The sequence below is a fragment of the Colias eurytheme genome, chromosome 1 (assembly GCF_061535395.1).
Source record: "Colias eurytheme isolate Ceu_HAF_F1 chromosome 1, ilColEury1 Martin Lab GWU primary, whole genome shotgun sequence".
NCBI classification, from domain to species: Eukaryota; Metazoa; Arthropoda; class Insecta; order Lepidoptera; family Pieridae; genus Colias; species Colias eurytheme.
In genome coordinates this window covers 11,108,423-11,124,891 of record NC_142980.1, presented here as the reverse complement: position 1 = coordinate 11,124,891, position 16,469 = coordinate 11,108,423, and the positions used below count along the sequence as shown (strand labels likewise).

Below are 16,469 nucleotides of genomic sequence, written 5' to 3'. Positions count from 1 at the left end.
TATAATTACAATATTATCGATTATCGATATAATTTGCGTAAGGACTTATCAACATATAGATTAAAGATGTATTGTATATTGAGTGAGATTGATTTAAGTTTGTATAATACTAGCGTATTTATGTAGGTATACGTACAAAAATATTTATTGCTGTTACCACTTTTTTCTTTCTAAGGTTATTGTATTTCAGTTTTATTATAATTGATATTTGATATAGTCACATATAGTTTATGACTTAAGTTTTAATAAACTTATTTTAACTATTATAAAATTACGTTTTTTTTATTTCGAACCCTCTGCAAATATATACTAAAATAATAATTTTATGTATTTTTCTATGTCCAAAAGCTCAGAACTTTCAGTCCTAACCAACAGTTGCCGCGCTGAATTATATTTTTTTAAACGGATGCCCAAATCCTTACAAATAAATTAGTATTATTATCCATTACGGCATAGCCACATAGATTAAATATTATTCATCGATACAAGCTCATATGTCGTAATAAGATATGCGATACATATTCATCTGGACTTGTAAGTAGCACACTCTTGTAAAGAAGTTCTGTAAAAAATAATTTCATAACACGTGTCCCGATATTTTGTTCAGTATTATGGGCAGTATATGAAGCAGAGTCGCAGTTATCAACGAAACCTTACAGTTCGCTTTTTAGTGAAACTGGTTACCCATATCCAGGAGATATTCCTCTACTAAATAGAAAAGTGAGTTTTATTTGTATATGTACAATACATTTCATACATTGTAACTTTTCTGGTTGCTTGTATTAAGGCTGCAGTCTAGCAAAATTGCGTTTTCAACAAGTTATTTGACAATTTTTTCCCGGCTAATGAAATGATAAACTGAATTTTTTTTTCTTGTTTATCAATTAGTGTTATATACGCAATGCGCGTGAATTTTTTCACATTTATAAAGTTACTTTATGTTACCTTAATCAGGCCTTCAAGATAAGTCTCTTTCCCCCAAAATCATTTCGAGCTAAGTTTGTGCACTCACTACGTTGCAACCGATTACAATTTACAAAATCTGATCAGCGCATTATTATCCTTATATAGTCGTTATTAAAAACTGCTGAATACAATTGCCGAAAAACTTATGATTTTCTTAATTAGAGCGTTATAAATTCATTAAATTTCCCATTTTTTGCCTTACAAAATCGATTGATAAATACTGCTAAAAGTTATTTTTTCCATTAATTTATTCGAGTTGGTTGAAGACCAATGAGTATTAATCCTTTAAAAAAATTTTTTTTTGAATTTTGATAATTCTTTAAATATTAAAAAAATATTTAAAATAATAAGGAAAAATCCTAGCGAATTTCTTTAGTCGCGCTCCTTGGGCCGGAGCGTTCTGACGTGTGCTCTACGCTCGATTTTCCTTCATACCGAAGTGAAAGTTGCTCTACTTCATTAAATTTAATATTTTTGTTAATTGATTATTTTTATCTTAGTTTTGTGCAAATATTCGTATTTTTAAACATTTGATTTCGATATGGAAAATAAACGAAAAAAATACGCGTGTAACTACTAGAAAAAAAATTATCTTCGAACATAAAGTTAATGAAACCAAATAGATTGCAAAGGTGATTGGCAACAATTTCTTTATTTTACGGGGTGTCAGTAAAGGGATGTATATTTCTTTAAAACTAAAGTAAGCTCATAAATTTTCTTATAATATAATTTTTTTGAAGTTCCAAAAATGTTTATATTTCGTTTGAGAAATACGAAATATAATATAAACTTGTATTGAGAACTTGAACTTCCCAAGTTCATCCGGGGAAATCCCCATACGGGGAAAATGATTTGTTTACTCCAAAATTGATCCGAGGTGTTTTAATTTTTTCTAGTCATTTCAACGTAGCGGCATGTTGTTTGATTATTAATTTTGTAACTTAAATACAGGATGTTGGTTTTATATTCTGATCTTACAGACGCGCTGACAAATTTAGTCCACCATTTCTAGTTTAGTCTAACTACAAAACTACCAAAAAACTCTAAGTACCAATATTAAAACGAATGGATTATCATCACATCATCAAAATTCAGTGGGGTTGAGAACTAAACAAACAGAAGTAACAGAGACGCGAAGAATAAAAAAAGAGGACGAAAACGATAATTCGTTGATGCTTTCCCTTTTCGACGTATTGTTAGGGTACATCACCAATCTGCAAAAAACAAAACTGATGATTCCCAATTGCTGATTAAAAATGAAAAACAAATAATCGACAACAGTGGTGAAAATTTGCTGATCACAATGAAACATCCTTCAGTGGTAGCAGATTTACTCATTTAAAATGTATCGGTGAACAGCGTAAAGGAGAGGAGGACAGGAAAACATTAAGAATGTGGATGGTGGATTGTATACAGAGTGTAATCGATAAGTATGTGCAGGCGATTATGACGTTATTATTGCAGGTATCAAAAAACTTAAAACTGATATCGAAATTACTTTACCTAATGAGCAAAATGACAATAATAACTTTTTAAAAGTATAACGAGAAATATCTAAAAAATTTACTTTATACACTCCCATATCAAAAAGGGAAAATGAGACTAGTAGAAGTTAAATGTCTAATTCCGGCAAAAGACATGAATGCGGAAGATGCGGTTAAAAAAAAATTTAATATTTGAAATACAATGCAAAAAATAACACTTTTGTCATAGATAAGAATCATGACTATTTTTTCCAAATTCAGGGACAACCACAGACATGTATATTTAAGCATGTCTGTGGGGACAACTAAACGTTGCAGAAGCAGAAGTCTGCTTATTTGCTGTTTGGACTGGAGTGAATCATTCGTTAAAAATAGAATATATAAAATAGAATATATAAAAAAGTATGTAACGTTTAGGCAAAATAAAATGATGGACCATTATTGGATTTTACATAAATTGCCTACTGTCAGAATTGATTGATTCGAGACTTCATTCAAGCGATTGAAAAAAAAGAGATAAATCCAGTGCAACCGATAAAGCATCAGAATGCTAGCAAAAGATTTATTAGGTTTATCAATATAAATCTATATATTATACATAATATAATACCTAAATCTGTAGAAGACGCGAAGACTGACATCCGCGCGGACGGAGTCGCGGGCGGAAGCTAGTCAGAAATAAATATCTTTTGTTTTCATTTGTGTATTTTTCTATTTTATAATTTTTTAACACAAACATTACATTTTTTTTATTAAATACAAAATTTGTTTATCCGTTTTATTAGTTAAACTGAACAACTTTCACTAAGAAACTTAGGTCGAAAAAAATGTATAGAGTTATGCATTTTGTATGGAAAGCTTATTTTTTTTATATTTCGTCCAAATTTCTTTGTAAAAGTTGATCAGTTATATAAACATGAAGTTGAAGATATCAATAGAAAGTATTCGCAAATTTTGTGTACTGATAAAAAAAAATCACCCGGTGTAATTTTCACGAAAATTGTTTCAAATTGTCATTTTTGGTACTTATTACCATTGAGATAATAGTACTATACGTATGGAGGAGACACCACGAACAAAATCTGTGCGCCATTTTTTTGCTCTAACTAAGTTTTAAAAATTATTATCTAGTTAGGTTCTTACCGATGAAAGTTATTCCTTTGCACATTTCCGTATTATTTGTATTATTTGTGCAATATCGTAACACACACGAAGGCATATTTGATGCGTTTCACTTTAAAACCATTAAAAAAAACCGCTCAACATACGTCATGTGGCGTATGTTGAGCGGAACATAAGTGATGTAGGCGGTGTCGTCTCCATATATGTATATCTCAATGCTTATTACGAATATTAAATTATACGAATGATTTAATTTTTAAAAATTAAGTGGAGCAACTTTCCCTTAGTACATTTGTATTATTTACATATAGGATGACAGGATGCATTTGTTTGCACTACTAGACCAAGCCCTTAAGCAATTCGTTATATGAAAAGTTATAACATAGACCGGGAGATACTGACACAAAATTTCGAGTCATTTGTAACAGGATGGCGGTTCTACAGGGGTCTTAGTACGCAATGATAAAAAGAAAAATGATGGTGTGATCGCTGGTATCGGTGGTTTAGTCTCGTGGGCGTTAGCCGAACTCGTCCGAAAAATAGCGAAAGTCAAACGATTTGTAACACAAAAATTTTAGTATTTACCGATAGCCCATAAAAAAGAAGTAGGCGGTAGTGTCATGCCATACTTTTCCGGTGTGACTTACAGCCCGCCATACCGACGCGAATATGTTGATTTAAATAAAACAATTATTCAACCATTTGTACCAGGCTAACTTTTGCACAGGTAACCATCGTCGTGCAGCCATTTACGAAAATCGCCATGCCATACTTTTCGGACGATTCCAAATGGTCGCCATACCGCCGAAAATCTGCAAAAAAAATTTATTTCGCCAAACTTTTTGTACCAGTATTGCATTTGGATTTTTGGAGAGTATTTGATAAAATGTGACCATTATTATATTTGCCATACTTCTAGTAGGGGGAAAAAGTGCTGTCATACTTGAAAAATTAATTTAGTATTAATTTATATAAGTGAAGATTTCCAACACCTAGATCTTTGAAATTTTGTATTTATATTCTTTGATCCTCAAACTTCCAGGAAAAATAAGTGCCATACTGTTACAAATCGTTTGAGTTTCGCTATTTTCCGACGAGTTCGACTAACGCCCACGCGACTAAGCCGCCGGTACCAGCGTTCACACCATCATTTTTCTTTTTGTCATTGCGTACTAAGAACCCTGTAGAACCGCCATCCTGTTACAAATGACTCGAAATTTTGTGTCAGTATCTCCCGGTCTAACAATGAATGCGTTGTTCAGTAAATCATTATCATTTGCAAATATGAATACTCGACATGATAAATTATATTTATTTAACACTTTGTGCTATAAACCAAGTACATAAAATAATAATTTACAATAAACAAAAGCACAAAGGGCGGCCTTATCACTATGCAGTGATTTCTGCCAGGCAACCACGGGGAGAAGGCAAAGAAGCGAGATAATAAATTGAGAAACAGAAAAAAAACAATTATTAGATTAAGTAGAAGTAATTACATAATACAATACAATGCACACACAAGATTAATAATTATAGTATCTCTGAAATAATTCATTACATAAAAATGATAAATCATTTTACAATTAAAATCATAGGTCATGTTTGGAATTTGTACGATTAAAACATTCAAAGAAAACATTTTACCGCTTCAATTAAAAACAAATATGAACACGCTTTAAAAACCAATTAATTCGCAGCTCATCATTTTCGACATAGTGAATACAATAATTAATAGGTATAAAGCGGTGTTTGATGGGAAATTTATTTACTCTTATTTAATATTATGTTGGAAGTTTTTAATAAATTAACTACGCAGAATGTTAGTCGGCTACAGTAATTACTGATGGGACGAACTCATTTTAAATATAAAATTAAAAGGATAATTAAGAGTTCATAGATTCCAGATAATCACTACATAGTATTTAACAAAGTCTGTATGCTTAGATCTTTAAAATTACGCAACCGATCAATATTATGATTCAATAAGAAGGTTTAGTATGTCATTTGTTAAGTTTTAGACTGAGCGGGCGAAACCTCGGGCCGAAAGCTAGTGTAAAATAAACAAATTGTTTGAAAGCCTACGTATCTTAAGAGCGTCTACGAGGTGTCTACGTGGCGACTACGCGACACCACGAGTATAGTTATTTATAATCCTGAGCTCAGCTTGATATTATGTTCTAACTAATTTTATTTTTATCTTATTCAGTTTGTCGCTATCTGATTATAACGTTAGAATACCAACGTATAGATATTTTACCATATGATGTGTAAAAATAAAAATACTCTATATTATCACATTGTATTAAGCAAGGTACCTTAATAATTATAGTACCAAGTTAATTAAACGATCAAAAAAATGAAATTCAGAACATTGTTGCTTTCGATAGATATTTAGTATTAGATTTTTTATATCCGTTAATAATCCATTATTGGGATGAGCTATTATTTCGCAAAAAAGTAAGGAACGGTTGGAATCAGAAAGGAAAGACTAAAACATACTGCCTCAGGTGCACTAATCTCGTCGCGCAAGAGAAAATGAAATTAGTAAACTTTCAATTAGATAATACTTCTTCATTTTCAAACGTAGTAATTTTATGGTCGTTTTAGATTTGAATATTGCAATGTAAACTCATTTAGTATAAAATTGCTATTTAAATTATTTGCAAATCATGGTAAATTTTGTGAAGATATCATATTCTGATTGAATATATTGGGTTAGAATCACGTTTGGGGGAATAAATTATTCTACGACACCTTACGAACGTTATTAACTCTAGTATCACATAATGGAAAAGCCACCAAAAAACGTTACATAATATTTCCGATTGTGCTTATTTAACCAGGAATAATATATTTAGTCCGCTTAAACAATAGCACGATAGATAAATCGACTATGCAAATCCTCACTAAATTGTGTTTTGGGGATGACGAACATACCCTATTAATAGTTTTGGTTCTACAGTCTACTTACATGGTACGGATTGTGCGATTCATCGGGAACACGTGGCACGTCCTCGTGCTTTGTTATCCAATATAATATGTATTGATTTCAGAATTTGTAAGTTTTTTTATCATCATCATATACTATCTTAGATCAAACTTTAGTGACCACTTCGCAGTGTCGCCACAAGTAGCTTGTGCGACGAATACTACGAAGTACCTAATTAAAACAAATAATATGTATGTACATAATTTATACGGTATAAAGCGAGCGAGATATTCCCACCATACGAACATAGGTGTATTAATTATGCACAATGCAACGCCAGTACCCGCCCACCATGCTGATTTTCTTCCTGTCCTGCCGATGTATCCTTATTCCTTACTTGTAAAATAGAAATTGCAATTGTTTTAATTACACTTGTTCATACTTTAGAACTTCCCACGAGCCTTGTTTTCGACGGAAACTGTGGTATTGAAGTATTTTCACCTTACCACTTTAGAACAAGCTCCGGCATTGTTTAAACCAACTACTTCTCGCTGCCTAACAAGCAACGCGGCAAAGATGATTGACTCCCAATTGTTTACCTGGAAGTTGGTACTAATTAATTGAATAAGGAATATTTCCCTTGTAACTTTCAGATTTGTTTCGGAACTATTCGTTTCGATTTAGTCGTTTCCTAATGTCCGAATAAAACTAATTTATAGTTAGTCTAATGAAAGTTATCTTATTTATAATAAAGGATATAAACATAATCTTTATGATTTATCATTTAAATAATACCCTCCTCAGACCTCAATGTTCATCAAACGACTGGATTGATATTCTGTCAAGTATCAAATCTTAAAATGAGTTGATATGTTTTGCTCCGTCTACCAGTATTGACGTGTGTCTTCTGTATAGTTGGTAGTGTGGTTGGTAGGCAATTGGTAGGCATATAGAACACAATATGTTCACAGAATATGTACGTGTGTCGACTGCAGGCAGCACTGAATACAGTACGATTCTGTATTGTATATGGCATTCAATCTTTTACTTTGTATAGTATGTATAGGCTTTGTAAGGGAAATATCTTGTAGGTATCTTGTAGTAGTAGTAGTAATTTACCAAAAGAATGGCATTCAATCTTTTTACTTTGTAAATGTCGTGCATTTTCATGAAATCACTATTAGTTTCATGTTTTAAGATAATTTTGGAAAATATATTCTTCAATTATTATTAAATGGGAATGCGGTCGGGTTTAATTATTTCCTTTTCATTCAATAACAAAATAATCCGTAATAGATTTTTTAGCACAGAATTATTATTCTTATTAAATATTTAAATATAGATAGTTAGGTCATTTTTAGATTTATGTTTACGGTGGGAACAATGTTAAATTCCTGAATCATTGCTGCTAATGACACTTTTCTCGATTAGTAAATTCTAATAAAACTTTGGTTTTAAATTACTTAAGCAGTGAAATAGTTAATCATATGCAACAAGCATTATATGCAGGTAACCATTGTCCTTCAGAAACAACGCGCAATGAGAAAGCATTTTTCAAGGACTCGCAAGTAGTAGAAGCCTTAGCAAACCTGATTAATTCTTCTAAGATTTTCTCTTTTTGTTTATTTTTTTCATTTCAATAACTTAACCGCTGCGATTTGTAAAGTAATTCAAAAGAATGCAATATATATTTTTTATATAATAACATTAAATAGCATAAGATACTTCGTTCCATAAATGCGTTTCGCATTACGGAACTGAACGAAAACAATATATTTGCATTGCGGCAGATTTTTATAAATGGGATATGCGGAATATAAAAATTGTTTCTAAAATGCCAACACAGACAGGATTAGCCTGAAGCGCTGTGGAGGGTTGCCACTTGCCGATTGCATTGTTGTAGCCGGCGCATCTACGCACGGCCATTTCGTACAAATGCCAAACCAGTCAACGTTCTCAGTTCTAAAGAGCCGACAGAGATTGGCTTACCCCGCGGCGCTTTAGAGCACGGCAATATTACAGAATTCCGTGGAATCCAGTTACATGGCTACCTAGTATCCTTTTTACATACATAGTATTGGTTTGCCCACAATCAATATCACACTCCAATAAACTATATTCGTGAATCAGAATTATTATCTCGCATTTATCGCGAATTAGCGTTCAAAACTTAAATATTAAAAATACCTTAGTTTTATAGTATAAACCTGCTTCATTTTTCAATATATATTTCAAAGGTATTGGGAGGGAGTGCGTGCCGAGATCGGCGTTATGTGAAAATTACATTTAACCGGGAAAGTATAGTCGGCAAACATGCCAAACATTGTCGGATAGTGATTTAATAATGTTACCTATGAACTCCGTTAATTTCAGGTGATGAAAGATAAACATGCTAATTAAGTAAAATATTTTTTTTAAATATAGAATTCTTCATAAAAAAAGTGGTGGAATAAATGCTAAAAATATATTTTTTAGAAACGTAATCATCACACTGCACACATGAACTTAAAATGATTAACTTGACGTTATAAACAAGTTATGAACCTATATGACTGTTGCAAAAGTAGATCCACAATCCAAAATAAGAAATAAATAATAATACAATATTTCTAAAGTAATAACTAACAGGCAACGAGTGTGCTGTATTTAATTACACATCGTTATGCGTTTCATTTCACTTAAAGCTTTCATATCCCAAATAAATTTAAATTCAATCATTACGGGCTTCATTTTCTACGTAATAAGATTAAAACATTGATGTTTCAGAGTAATTTTATAAGCATGGATATATCTCACATGAACACTTTACCAGTAATTCACGTGATTTTAATGGAAATAATAACGAGTGCTTTACGAATTATGATTAATGTACATTTAAGCTTTTGATCGGCTTTTATATAAAATATAGAATGAAAATAATGAAAGTGTATCATTAACTGCTGGTATTAACAGCTAAAGTTGTTTATTTTCAACACGATCCTCTATATTTTCAAATCACTTCCAATTCCTGCCTCAAAACTCAAAAGGCTCAAAATTTTATTGATAACAATAGAAACGTCGTGTTTTATTCCACGGATCTCTTATAAGATTAAGCGTCTTGATAGCGTGAGCCACTGTGAAGGGATAAATTTTTCGTTGAAGTAGAATGTAAGGTTTTAAAATATTAAATCGTTGGTTCAATGATTTTTATAAAAGTATTTACACCCATTACACATAGTATATCTAAGTCTTAAAAAATGGCAAATTTTGGTGAAAAATTAAAAAGCATTCGATGTATTCTTGTTTATTTTATAACTTGCACGTTGACAGTTAACTTGTTTGTTTTCAGGTATTTAGAGGTTCTCGCGTCACAATTAGAGAACACCCATACATCGTCAGCGTTCGCAGAAATTTTGTCCATTACCTGACTGGCAGCTTACTAACAAAAAACGTTGTTTTGTCTGTCGCACATCCCTTGTATCGGTAATGATGTTGTAATTATCCTGGCTAGTATTAATTAATTAACGTTACAAAAATATTGCTGCAATTATTTTCTTGAGATAAATACAATATCGATAATTAGGTACTAACATAGACATGATGAGACATAACTTACTAACAATAAATTGTAATAAAAATGTAATTAATGTAGATACATATTTTTATAAGTTCAACTGTATACCATAACCTTTGTAAAAGTAAGGAAGTAAAAGCTCATATTACAAATGTACTTAATATTGCGTAATATACAGTTTCATTATATAAATTAACATTATAAATCTTCTAGAGTACCAATCGACGAATTGGCTGTGGTCTCCGGTGAAAACTACTCAGACCGCGGCACCATTGTTCTGACAGTGGTGCTTTTGATTATACATAAACAATTTGATCCGTATACGCTGAGAGCAGACTTAGCGCTCATTAGATTTTACGAAGATATTGTCGTAAGGTACACATTACATACATTCATACATATAATGTTTGTTATTTTTTAACATAAATAATTTTTATTCACATTTAAAATTATAGAAAATTCATAAAAATCTTAACTATCACATTCTATGTAATTTTTGTAAAATTACAGAACGAGATTATTTCTTGGATATAATCTCTTTCTGTAATTTTATATATTATATAATACACATTTAATAGAACTGCAATTGACACCATTGATATATTTTCAACATGAAAACACAAAGTTTAATACATAGGTACATAGTAGTAAAAGGATGTCTGTTTTATATTAATCCGATCGCCGCTCAAACAAGAGCATACATAAATAAATTTAAATGAAATGAAAATATGCAAAAATTAAGTAGGAAATAAAATATTTAATATCAAGATTATTCCTGATAATTATTACACTGCTTTGGTTTCTTTGCTTTATCCACAGCTGTAAGGATTGGAGGTAAATACTAGCCTAAATTACGTGATCGCATTTAATTTTTTCTCTTCCTAGAGTTTGTCACAAAACGTAGAGTGAATCAGAATTCAGAACTGGTTTATTTTTGCCTTTTACAACGATGAAGCGAGGTGAAAGAGTGTTTTCATGTACAACTCGCGACACGGGAAATTTTTTCGTTACCTGCAAAAGACAAGTGCGCGGCGGATCGAAATTTGTTGACATTTTTACGAAAAGTTTCATTGCAGTTGGGGGAAATCGTTTCTGTTTCTTACTATTATAATTGTGACTAGAATTATTATAAAATCGTATTGGTCAAATTAAACAGTTAGTGCTAGAAGTTCAATATAATAATGACAATTATGTCAATAGGTCGCTGCGTTCCTTTGTTATCATTGAACCGTGCGTGTTGGGGAAGCGTGAGAACACTCTAATTGGTAATTAACTAATTATAACGCGTAATGCACTAACTAAATAATATATGATATGTTAATCCATGCAATGATATGATCTTAATATATTAAATTGTAATTGAGTTTCATCAAATTTTGATTGAAAATTAAGTACCTAAGCTTTGTTTCTGCGGTTATCTAATCCGAGGGGATTGTTAAATTATTTTTTTTTGCTTTTAGTGGTTCTAATGTACCTAAGTCAAAAACCAGAATGTGTTCATACTACGATTAATTCTACCTTACTTTTCAATTAAGTGTAAAACTAAACAAATAAAAAGCTTTTCGTAACGTTCCGTCCATCATAATTTCCATGTAAATCGCATACGAAAAATGTTTCGACTAAAATAGGTTTATTCTCGGATGTAAAACTTTTTAATCGAAAGCTTGTGCTTTTATGTTATAAATAATAAATAAAGCGAGCAGAAACGGGAGATAGACTTGATTAATCAGTCAGGCTTTATGCCACCGTGCTAAGTACAGAGGATTATAAGTACTAATAAAATTACAGATAAAGCTGATTATACACTGCATTAAATTGTTAACTAACAACTAACTGTAGGATAACTATCCTTATACAAATCTGAAATCAAACCATTTGCATTTTCAAATTGTGAACAAAGTAATTATGTAAGTGTTTAATGCACCTTAGGTCAAATTAAAGTACCTATTCCTAGTTTTTTTTTTCATATTTTTCAAAGAATAATGGGTTCTTTGCACAATCATACCTTTGTTTTGATGATTGTGTTTTACAATACAGTATATGAAGACGCATACAGGGTTTAAATTTCAAACTATAAATTGGTGTACTTGACTCCGAATTTGTGTCATCATATTAGGCGTCGAGTACGTCCGACGTCGTGCATTATATTTGTGGTAATGATTATCCGCTTCATGATGTTCAAATAACAGGAGCAAGCTATCCATCGATTCCAGGTCATCCACAAAGACGATCGAGCTAGTGTCACCGACGACCGCTATATTTGGTACCAGGGCCTTTGTTACGGGCTGGGGACGATGTGATTTTACGGTATGACCCCAAATTGCGTTACCATTGTACGACGTCCGCGTCATGTCGCTAAGCTTCAGATGTGTCATTTTTGTTTGTGTTATGGAACAAGCTTTAAATTGCTGTGTTCGCTTTCTCTGTGAGAAAATATCACATTTTAGTACAGAGAAAATGGAACAAAATATGGATAGTAGCTCGTGATTTTGGTATAGTTGTTACTGTTAGTGTAGGTAATAACTGGCAATAATTGGCGTATTGGGTTCGATTCCCAATGAAAACTTGTTATAGACATCTTATACCACACAAGGCATATGTAACTTTTGGGATACAATTGTGTAAAATGAAGGTTGCCTGGCAGAGGTGGCTTTGAGCCATAATGCCGCCTGTACATTTTAAATGGTTTTGTTTTATGTACTTTTATTTTAATAGGTATGTACAATAGAGAATAAATAAATAAATAAATAAATGCTAATAACTGACAATTAGCAAATAAAATAATGCAACCTCTTCCAATTTTTTTTTGCAAACTTTATATACGTATTCTTCCAATATTACATGAACCCATACCTAGTGAATTTATTTCATATCATGAGTTATATTTTATAGAAAATCATTACATTATATCGAGATTAATTTCCGATAATTGAAAATAACTGGTATGTGGTTATTTGCAATAATTATTATTGTATTATTAAGTTAATATTAAGTACTGGATAATCATATAATCTGTGTTTATAAGAATTCAACGTAGAGCTTAATGTAATCACACAGAACAAGCATTGATTTTAAGAGTAAACCTGAAAAAAAGATTTACGGTTAGCAAATAACTAAAGAGAAGATGAAATAATAATTGAGGAAACTAAAGTTCCTGTATTGGAAATAAAAATAATATCCCGTTCAGACTTTTCCGGTAACACACACAATAGTAGGTTGTATTCCGTGATGTGTGAAAATAATTGGTTCCTAAAATTATTGCTTCGGACTTCCCGGATATCTCCTCTCTGAACACATGTTTCTTTGTATTGGGTTAAAACTTTAGTCTATATTAATAGCACAGAGAACTGCGCATGAAGGGTAATACGAAAGTGCTGCGAGATAATTGTATTTTCCGCTATTTTAATGAAACAATAGCTTTTATAAAAGCATTTTTTATTCAATAAACTTGTAAATAAAAGCATTTATGTCTTGTTTTCAAACAATACTGTACTATTAACTAAACTAATAAGGATATATTATTATGGGTATCATTATTCGTCTCATGGATAGTGGGTATCTGCCTCTTCAGATACATTTCTAAATTCTGAGATCGTAATTGTTTTTATTTTACGAATTAAGAACTTAATTATGTGTTTTTATAACATTTCATACGTTCTTTATTTTTCATAATAAATCATTAAGATGCATTACTTTCTATAACAGACATAATTATTAAATAATGAAGAATAATAGATATTTCAAGTAATAGGAAGTAGATTTAATTGAACGTTTTCATACAGGGTAAGGAGCTATGTTTGCCGCGCTCGTCTCTCTACAGGCCGGATGAAAGGTCGGACCCGATGCTTCGTACGATTTCCTTTGTTATTACTGAACGAAATGTTCACTGCGACGTTTATAATCAAGTTAGTAGAGTAATCGATTAATCTCACATGCTATATAAGAAGATTGTGTTTGGTGGACGGTTTAATGTAGCAAAAATATTTGGAAGAAGTTTTGAAAAAATTGTATATGAAAAAAGGGTTGAATGTTACAAATACTGATGTCAGCTAAATCTAAAATATAAAGGCTATCATATAAATCTAAAATAATATCAGCTAAATCTAAAATTAAATTTATTTCAGATAATAAAAATTAAAAACAATAAAGAGTTATATAACGGTTTCCATTGTTAAAAATAATATTTACATTTTCCTGTCTACTAAAATGTGCGTTGGAAAAACTGGCGCCCCCAGGCTACATTTAGTTCTCATTTGGAAAATCCGATAGTGCTGTAAAATTTAATAAATTTAATTATTCAAATGTTATTTTTAGTAACTATTGTGTACAGAATGAATGTAGATAGAGGTAGCAATACAGTTGTTGGTACTAGGTAGGAATCTGGAAACAGCGGAACTTAATTAAATTGATTGTCGTAACAAGTGGGTACTGAGATCATATTGGTATTCAGTTACTAGCTAAATTTGAATATTTCCCGAGAAACAAGAATTCGGCCAAATTCTTTGTAGCAGGTAAATAGCGAGAAATTGGTCGTTTATTAGGTTTCGAGCAAGGCATTCGTATAAGTAAAAATTGATTTGTTAGCTAATGAGAATTTGTAATAACAAACAAAATTGAACAACATTTAATTTACCCAAATAAACTGTATTGATTTTAATTACTCATATTTCATTTTCTGACGCAATAGGAGCGAGTAGGTCTCAATTAAAAATCTCAATCAAACCGTTAATGATGTTATTGATTTGTTTATTTGTGCCTCTACAATATTACGCAAGATTATTACTGCAATTGAACGTAGTTTTCAGTAAAATCATTTAAATAGGGTATTACGTTTTTACAGCGGACGGATAATGTAAGGCACAAAATCGAATTTCCTATTGTTTAAATAATACAATAGTAAAGACCATAATTAGCCCGGCGTTGATATAAAAATCATTGTTCCCACATAATCATCGAAATGATATCGAAATAATATGCTTTTATTAAAAGTAGTAAAAATATTGGACACGCTCTGTATTTTATAAGCCTTCCGAGTTTCAGTAGAATCTTCCTGGCTTGGATGTCAAATTAATAAAACATAATGGTTATCCATACGGTGTTCCCGCCGGGACACGTATACTATTCCATTAAAAAAACTAATTTAAAGTAAAAGAGTCTGAAGCCACGGAACACTTTATTTGTCTTAAAGAAAAACTTTATTTAACAAACAATTCAGCCTTTTCCTCCTCACTCTAATGTATTTTCCATTGCATTATTATTTATCAGTTTTCTTTTCATCTACTAGTTGCCCTTAAGAAGCATGAGGAACATATTTTATTCCGTGAAGATAAACAATATGGTTTCTATGATCGTACAATGCTACAGCTAGTAGAAATATTAATAATATTTCTAGAATGCATTAAGATAGAAGATACTCGCATAAAATTTGTGTTTAATTTTCTTCTGTTTTCTTTCAGCATAGCAATCCTCTCGTCCCCGGGCAGATTTGCGCCGGGGTAGCCCGGGAAATGGATGTACTGACGCCATGTATGGCCGTACCCGGGGCCCCACTGGTGGTTTGGGGCAAGCTGGCTGGGGTTCTGTCGTGGGGCCTCGGCTGCGGATACGCTAATGATCTCCCACTTATCTATAGCGATGTCCAATACTACGGCTCGTAATTAAATTTTGTTAACTATGTGACTAAATGCACAGTAAAAGTCGATGTGTAGTGATTATGTGGTTACGCGTACCATTGAAGCAGCGATATCATTTTAAGGATCATTTAATTTCAAATACTCCTTCATTTTATTTCATTCATTGCAAGATATCAGCCGACATACGCATTAACAATTTGTTACGGCGATTAGCGAGAGAAGAGACGATCTGTGCTCTCAGCCGTTTACGATTTCCGTTCATGTAATGGAAAACTTGCTACGGAATAAAAGTTTAAAATGGATTCCCATTGATTCTCGAGCGACGGCTTAGATCTGCATCACTGAACGAAATTATTCTTGCATATGCGGTATGGTTATAGATGTTCTTGAAAACTATTATGTCATTAATAAGTCTATAGGTAAATGTAGATAATATTATATTGCATTATATAGAAAGTATGTGGCAGTAGCAATGAAACTAAAGATGAAGTATATGAATTATGAATTATGAATTATGTATTTATTATGATATAGGTAGGTGCTATACTGATTTCAATAACTTCTAACTGACAGGTATAATATGCACTCCGGGTTATTGAGTCCCTGTTTATCCTGCAGATCTAATATTGCATAAATAAATCAGTAAAAGATATTAAAGATATTAGGGAACAAAATATCATAACCGTAAAATGTGTTCCATTACCCAATTATTTCATATTGATTTAACACCGATTTACCAGTAAAGCCGCTCTACTTCAATTACTTTTAAAAAAATGTAC

The 16,469-nt window shown here is 31.7% G+C and overlaps 1 protein-coding gene across 1 annotated transcript; it reads left to right on the top strand.

Annotated features, from left to right (window-relative positions):
• Window positions 1-66: 66 nt before the first annotated feature.
• LOC149911241 (trypsin alpha-4-like) lies at window positions 67-15,714 on the top strand. The gene is made up of 7 exons (XM_090119199.1): window positions 67-82; window positions 608-720; window positions 9,833-9,966; window positions 10,271-10,432; window positions 12,271-12,364; window positions 13,840-13,962; window positions 15,514-15,714. Exons 1-7 carry the CDS (start codon window positions 67-69, stop codon window positions 15,712-15,714), a joined length of 843 nt encoding a protein of 280 aa, XP_089975325.1.
• The last annotated feature ends 755 nt before the right edge of the window (window positions 15,715-16,469 follow it).